Genomic DNA, 8,223 nt, shown 5'->3' with positions numbered 1-8,223 from the left:
TAATTTACCACAACAACAACAACAAATTGCACGGTGAGAGTTATTTTGTTATTTTTCAGATTCGAAAAAAAAGATTAATGTTTAAATTGACTAACGGGGTAATTCTGTTCATAAATCGCCCGTGACGCGACAGGTTACGCAGACACGCGCCACGATACAGGCGGAGAGTTGGAGGAGATGGGGGGGCAGTGAGTGAGGGGGGGGGGGACGAGGGGAGGTGCGGGGAGGTTAGTTGGTGAGAGGAGGCTGGGGAAAGAGAGGAGGAGGAGGGTGGGGGGAGAGGGGGGAGGAGGATAATTAATGGGGGGTGGGGGTGAGTTGGCGGGAGCGGTGAATGCGCTCTCCTCGTGTCTGTGTCGCCTCTCGCTTATCTGGAGAGCGAGGTGAAGGGGAGGGAGGAAAGTGAGGTTGAGTGGGGGGAGGGACGATCAGAGTTGGGAGGTGGGGGTGGGGTGGGGGTGGGGGTAGGGGGGTTCTGAAGGAAGCATTGCGCAACTCCGAGGGCGGACATCCATTCACGGCGCACGAACCGATCGAGCGCCGTGTCATCGATGATGCGCTCATCCCTTTACCGAACCACTCACCCACGTGTCCAGCCACCCGACCCTACCAACCGCCGCCCGCCCGCCCACCAACGCATCCACCTACCCAGCCACCCATTCAATCATCCACCCACTCAGGAACCCACCCGCATACTCTCATACACACATACCCATCCACCCCATTCACTCACCACTCACCCTACCACCCACAGAACCGTATACCGACCCATCCCACCTACCTATCCATCCATCCACCCACTCACCCACACACCCCATCCACCCGTATACCCAACCACCCAAACAACCTCTTACCCACCCCTCCACCCACCCACCCACCCACCCCTCCACCCACCCACATGCTCATCAAAGACACAGAGCCCTCAACCGCACCACCCTCAATCACTCTTCCCCCCTCCCTCTGTCTGTCTCTCTCTCTCACAACCCCCGCCCCTCAACATCCCCTACCCACCCACCCCGTCCCACATCCATCCCTCTCCTCCTACTCCTCCCCCTCCTCCTCCTCCCCGCTATCTGCCCACTACAACATTCTCACATCCGTGAGTTCGCGCGCCGGCCACTCAACGGACGCGGGCGGGCGAGCGGGCGAGCGGGCGGTCGCACGGACAGCCACGCGAACAGACAGACAGCCAGACGGACGGAACAACAGGCGGAACAAACAGGCGGACACGCACGGGACTTGACTCTCACTCTCTATCGCTCTCTTTTCCGTGTTCGCCCTCGCGTCAAAGGCGCTCCTTGGGTCGCCCTCGCAGCGGCGGTGCCTCGTGCACCGTCTCCTCGTTGGGACGGGGAAGGTGTGGGGGGGGGGGTGTGTGACGGGGGCATCAGAGAGCCCGGAATACGCGCGCCGCGAACACCGCTCGCAGTGAATAGAGGAGAGCGGGCAGCGAATGTGCAGAGAAAAGGGGAGAGAGAGAGAGGATGAGTTAAGATTGATCGAGAGACACGCAACAGAGACACGAACCTTCCTTTTCCGAGGCGACACGCTGCGACTTCCGAAGCGGGGACCACGCCTCGCCATCAACCGCCACAGTCATCATCCGCATCATCACTGCCACCACCACCACCACCAACAACAACATCGTCGTCGTCATCAACATCGAAACCACGTGCGTGGAGAGCACATCGCGCCATCGTGTGTGCGTGGGGGGTTCTGGCTGCCCGGGGACTGGCGACTTTGAGTGGCCGAAGAGCAACGGAGGTCTGTGGGATCGTGCTGGGGGTGGTGGGTGGTGGTTGGGGAGAGGTGGGAATCAAATCAAGGAGGAGAGAGCGCGCGTTGTGGTCACTGGGAGTGGAGAGGAGGCGGGAAGTGGCGAGCGGAGAAGCGGGGAGGCGGGTTGCGAGTGAGGGAGGGAAGGAGAGAGGAGTGGAGGGAGGGAGGGAAGGAGAGAAGGAGGGAGGGAGGCGCTGGAGCGAGGAGGTGGGGAGGACTCGGGCAGGAGGGAGAGAGTCGAGTGAGGGGGAGAGGGCGGGAGAGGGAGGTGGGATCCCGAGACGAGAGAGAGAGGCAGTCGCTGGCTAAAGACGCCATTGAGCGATCCGCGCGCCGAACCGCGCTCCGTATCAACGCGGAACCCGGCGCACTTCGCCAGCGCCGTCCTCATCAGCATGCCGCGACGGAAGCAGCAAGCGCCGAGGCGTGCGTCCGGTAAGCAAAACGGTGGCTTGGATGTTCTGTGCCCCATCCGTCTTTGTCTCTCCGTGACTTGTCATCCTGTCCCTGCCATCTGTCTCTCTATCCCCACTGTCTCACAGATCCCCGCCCGCCCCTCCGTGTCTCTGTATTTCTCTGTAGTGGTGGGCAGCACGCACACACACGCGCGCGCGCGCATACACGTGTGTGTGTGTAATGCGTTCCACGCTGTCTGTCATGTGAGCTGTTGTGCGTTGCCTATGATGTGAGACAGACGCGGACACAGCACCCGCGCGGCGAGAATCATGGGTGTCTCGCTCCGAGGGGGGGGGGGGTAAAGTATGGGATGTGTAACCTGTTTTGCCCACTTTGTGAGAGTTGAAAATGCTTTGATGAGTTAATGAATGCGAATTAAGGAGGGGGGGGGGGTGGAAGGAAAACACAGTGGGGAGCAGTGTCGCAGTTGTTGAGTTTTCCATTTGCTGTCATATTGTGTCACGGCATCAAGGTGGCTAGGATATGTTAACTACCTCGCCTGATATGCAGGAGGTCGTGGGTTCTATCTCGACCCTGACGCCTGCTGCTGTGTATTTGGAGTTTTGCGGTGTCTCTCTTCCCGTGGTCGCGTGGATGTTTCTCGGGGTCCTCCGATGTTTCCATCCACATGTAAAAAAAAACGCGATTTTTAGAGTATTTGTCTGGAATACATTTCCACGCGATAAGCTACCAAGTTGAGCTATCATTTGTGAAAGCCTGGTCGCTTCTGCACTAACACGATATAGAGCTCAGTGGGGCCTTGCCTGGTAAAGCAATATTTTAAAAATAGTTTCGTTTTAGTTTTAGTTTTTTACCACGACACAGCTCCGGGAAAGGCGACGGACAGTCAGCGTGATGGCCTTTTAGATTGTTTATAGATATATATCATGCATGTTGGACTTCTTTCGCACCGTACGCAGCCAACCGTGCTAATCGGAGTTGCGGCGATCCAACCGTGCTAAAAATCTGAGTTCATTGCATTGTTTTCTAGGTTTTTTTTATTTGTATTTTATTTCTTTCCCCTTTCGGTTACAATTCGCTCGATCTCTTCTTTTTTTTTATTACCGACGTAACTAAAGAAAACGCACGCAAAAAAAAATACTACGCGGACACGGACACACACACATTATATATAAATATATATTCAGTACTGTATATCCGAGCAAAGAGCCTCCGTCTGGTGCAGTTTTCGCAGACGAATTGCCATCCTCGATTTGACGTGTGATTGATTGTCCGTCATGCTAGGAACTTTGATCTATTCATTGCGGATAAACATCAATAAATCAGCCACGCTCTCCACCGCTACCGCTGTTACTGCAGCGTCTGCTGCGTTAGAATAAAACGAAAATAATAAACACGCGTATGGATGTGTGTGTGTGTGGTGCCACCGAGGGTGATAAAGGCGGCCGGGCAGGTTCGGTGCTGACCAACCACCCACCCAATCACCCACCTCGTGTGCCGTTCCGGCCTTCATCGGTGCTACTCGCTAACAGCACTTGCCCCAACAGTATTTTAAGGCAATACGGGTGATCTGTGTCTTTGTCTCTGTCTTTGTGTGTCACCCGGCACACAAACAACAAAGTCAAAGATTCCGCCCCCTCTCTTCCCCGAATAGCCCTAACAGACTTTTAGGGCAAGGGCGATTAGTGCGGACGAGGGGGTGGGTGGCCAACACCACGCACGTCCGCTCGGCCGCCTTTGTCTCCATAGTGCCGATGTTTTAACACATCGCACCAAGTACTAGTTTTCATGCTGAGTCGACCTAGGTGCAGGAGGCCCAGGACCGGTGCAAATATTCGGCACGGGTGTTGGTGTTGGCCGGTGAGCGGGAATAGAACTCGAGTCGCAGCGCGATAACCACTATACCACCGCGTGTGTGTGTACGTGCGTGCGTGTGTGTACGTGCGTGCGTGTGTGCGTGTGTGTACGTGCGTGTGTGTGTGTACGTGTGTACGTGCGTGTGTGTGTACGTACGTGTGTGTGTACGTACGTGCGTGTGTGTACGTGCGTGTGTGTGTACGTGTGTGCGTGCGTGTGTGTGTACGTGTGTGCGTGCGTGTGTGTGTACGTGTGTGCGTGCGTGTGTGTGTACGTGCGTGTGTGTGTGTCACCAGCACACAGACCCACGCACGCGCGGTTACGCCGCCGACCGCTCTGGGATACCCGCGGAAGATTTTTGGCACCTGTCACGAAATGCTCGCAGCAACGCCGTGCCACACCTTAGCCACGCCGTGCTACGCCGTGCCACAACGTATCACACCGTGCCACACCTTAGCCACGCCGTGCTACGCCGTGTCACACCGTGACACACCGTGACACACCGTGACACACCGTGACACACCGTGACACACCGTGACACACCGTGCTACACCGTGACACGCCGTGACACACCTTAGCCACGCCGTGCTACACCGTGACACACCGTGACACACCGTGACACACCGTGCTACACCGTGACACACCGTGCTACAACGTGACACACCGTGCTACACCGTATCACGCCGTGCTACACCGTGACACGCCGTGCTACACCGTGACACGCCGTGACACACCGTGACACGCCGTGACACACCGTGACACACCGTGACACACCGTGGCACGCCGTGACACACCGTGACACACCGTGACACACCGTGCTACACCGTGACACACCGTGACACACCGTGACACACCGTGACACGCCGTGCTACACCGTGACATACCGTGACACACCGTGACACACCGTGACACACCGTGACACACCGTGACACGCCGTGACACACCGTGACACACCGTGACACGCCGTGACACACCGTGACACGCCGTGACACACCGTGACACACCGTGACACGCCGTGACACACCGTGACACACCGTGACACGCCGTGACACACCGTGACACGCCGTGACACACCGTGACACAACGTATCACGCCGTGCTACACCGTGCTACACCGTGACACACCGTGACACACCGTGACACACCGTGACACGCCGTGACACACCGTGACACGCCGTGACACACCGTGACACGCCGTGACACACCGTGACACGCCGTGACACACCGTGACACAACGTATCACGCCGTGCTACACCGTGCTACACCGTGACACACCGTGACACACCGTGACACACCGTGACACGCTGTGCAACACCGTGACACACCGTGACACACCGTGACACACCGTGACACACCGTGACACACCGTGACACAACGTGCCACGGGCTAACGCAGCGGTCTACTCACTGGCGCGCGCCGCGGATCGCAAACGTAGCCGTATCCGCTGATTTGCTCAACTGATCCTTCCGGCGAGCTTGGCCGCAGGGTGTCGGGATGCGCGTGGAGGGTCGACGTTGGGGCAAGCTCGCGGGAGCCACTGGGGAGCATTGTGAACGCGGGGAAGCGCGGGCTCGATGGACAAGGCGCAGGGGTGGCAGGGAGAGACCGGGGAGGCTTAGCGGAGCGTGGGGTTGTGGAGATCGCGGCGAGGGACGAGAGGGGGCAAACGCAAGGGATGAGGTCGCGAGAAGGTGGCAGAGGACGCGGCGTGAGGGGAGGCAACGTGAAGGAGGAAGCGAAGGGGGAGCAGGGGTAGGGGAAGGAAGCAGGGGTAGGGGAAGGAAGCAGGGGTAGGGGAAGGAAGCAGGGGTAGGGGAAGGAAGCAGGGGTAGGGGAAGGAAGCAGGGTAGGGGAAGGAAGCAGGGGTAGGGGAATGAAGCAGGGGTAGGGGAATGAAGCAGGGGTAGGGGAAGGAAGCAGGGGTAGGGGAAGGAAGCAGGGGTGGGGGAAGGAAGCAGGGGTGGGGGAAGGAAGCAGGGGTAGGGGAAGGAAGCAGGAGTAGGGGAAGGAAGCAGGGGTGGGGGAAGGAAGCAAGGGTAGGGGAAGGAAGGAAGGCGTAGCAGGAGGAGGGAGCTTAATGCATCGCCGTGACGAAGCAGAGTGAATCAGAGGGAAGTAGGAGGTATATAAGGAGGAAGTAGGGGGTGTAAGAGGCGCGATCAGAAGGCAGTAGGAGGGAAAATGATACTCGCATACCCGGCGACAGGCACGGCTTGGGGGAGGGGAGTTCGAGTAAGCGAAACGCGGTGATGGTGGTAGTTGTGGTGGATGTAGTTGTTGTGGTGGTGGTTGTGGTTCTGGTTGTGGTGTTTCTGGTTGTGATGGTTATAGTGGTGGTGGTTGCGAGAAGGGCCCAGTGGTTTGTTGAGATGCCTCTCTCTCTCTCGTCCCACCCGCACCGTCTCCGCCGCTCACGGCCCGTCAGAACGACTCTGTTTCCCTTTTGATTTAATTGTCTGTCGCCTGACAGGCACATTCATCAGTGGCTTAATGGTCAATCAAAACTTGGCAGCCTGAGTGCTTTCATTCTCTGTCGAGAGCGGTCCCGACTCTCCGGTCTCCCCTTAATGGCTGCCGCAAGTTTGATGACCGAGTGAACAGCTATTTAGCGGGATAAAGCATTACGTCGTAATGTTTATTTTTTATTTGTTTCATTATCTGCATTGTCCACCACTCCCCCACCACCGCCCCCCAAACGATGAATTGGGATCGAGAGATCGAGATAAGATGACCGCTAACCAACCGACTCGCACGATCCATCCCGTGTCTCGTAGGGGGACGGAAATGTATTCATCGTGTCGGTAATCCAGGCGGAGGATGTCGTCGCAGCCAGCAAGCCGCGTGTCATCTCGAGACGACTCACGGCTATGGGGAAAGAAGGGCGGACTAACCATGTCTCCTCGGGCGCGTGACGGCCGCAGCAAGGCCACGCGTGATTCAGGAGATGGATGCCGATGTCGAGGTCTGGTCCGCAGCTCGCCTACGCTAAGGGCGAAGTGTGACTGGCGCGCGCGTGCGCGCTCTGTACCGTGAAACTCCGGTGAGCGGTGAACTACTTTCGCAGACCAGTCACCTGTGTTCGATTCCCGGCCACGGCGAGCATCACGTCACAGCGTAGATATTTATCCACATTCCGTGTATGTCTTTTGGACCTCCGATTAGCACTGTTGTCTACGTACGGTGCGAAAGAAGCTCAGCATACGTACGTCACAGTGCCGCTATCTGTGTGCCTTTAGTTTGTCCACAGGTCCAGGTCACACAAAACACCGCGCTCGTTCACCAACCCACGCGGTGAAGTATGGTCAGACGAAGCCCCCCTCCATCCCCCCCTCTTCCCTCAACGACCAACACTGCTGCCTTCAATCCAGCAGTGGATTTGGTAGGGGGGGGAGATGTTGATTCGCTAGTTTCACGCTCCTTGCGAGGTTTTAAAACGCGCCATATTGCGATAGCTGCGGCCGCATTGTTAACGATGCGATCATCGGACACATCCAAGTCTCTCGCATCTCCTCTCTCGTCATCCCGCACTCACATCCACCACTCACTCACATCCACCACTCACTCACATCCACCACTCACTCACATCCACCACTCACATCCACCACTCACTCACATCCACCACTCACTCACATCCACCACTCACATCCACCACTCACTCACATCCACCACTCACTCACATCCACCACTCACTCACATCCACCACTCACTCACATCCACCACTCACATCCACCACTCACTCACATCCACCACTCACATCCACCACTCACTCACATCCACCACTCACATCCACCACTCACTCACATCCACCACTCACATCCACCACTCACTCACATCCACCACTCACATCCACCACTCACTCACATCCACCACTCACATCCACCACTCACTCACATCCACCACTCACATCCACCACTCACTCACATCCACCTCTCACATCCACCACTCACTCACATCCACCACTCACTCACATCCACCACTCACTCACATCCACCACTCACATCCACCACTCACTCACATCCACCACTCACATCCACCACTCACTCACATCCACCACTCACATCCACCACTCACTCACTCACATCCAGCACTCACTCAGATCCACCACTCACTCACATCCACCACTCACATCCACCACTCACTCACATCCACCACTCACATCCACCACTCACTC

General features: G+C 57.1%; 1 protein-coding gene across 2 annotated transcripts in view; it reads left to right on the top strand.

Annotated features, from left to right (window-relative positions):
- The first annotated feature begins 2,055 nt into the window (after nucleotides 1–2,055).
- Nucleotides 2,056–8,223, top strand: part of LOC116944243 (teashirt homolog 3-like) — a 140,040-nt gene continuing 133,872 nt past the window's right edge. For both annotated transcript variants that reach the window (XM_076068237.1, XM_032957758.2), the window contains exon 1: nucleotides 2,056–2,214. In XM_076068237.1, coding sequence (XP_075924352.1) covers nucleotides 2,175–2,214 — 40 coding nt within the window. In that variant the 5' untranslated portion in view covers nucleotides 2,056–2,174. The remainder of the gene's footprint in view (nucleotides 2,215–8,223) is intronic.

This window comes from Petromyzon marinus, chromosome 20 (genome assembly GCF_048934315.1).
Source record: "Petromyzon marinus isolate PM22_M1 ecotype Great Lakes invasive population chromosome 20, UKy_Petmar_22M1.pri1.0, whole genome shotgun sequence".
NCBI classification, from domain to species: Eukaryota; Metazoa; Chordata; class Hyperoartia; order Petromyzontiformes; family Petromyzontidae; genus Petromyzon; species Petromyzon marinus.
Note: the sequence above shows the minus strand (reverse complement) of the source record. Positions and strands in the feature narration are given on the sequence as shown.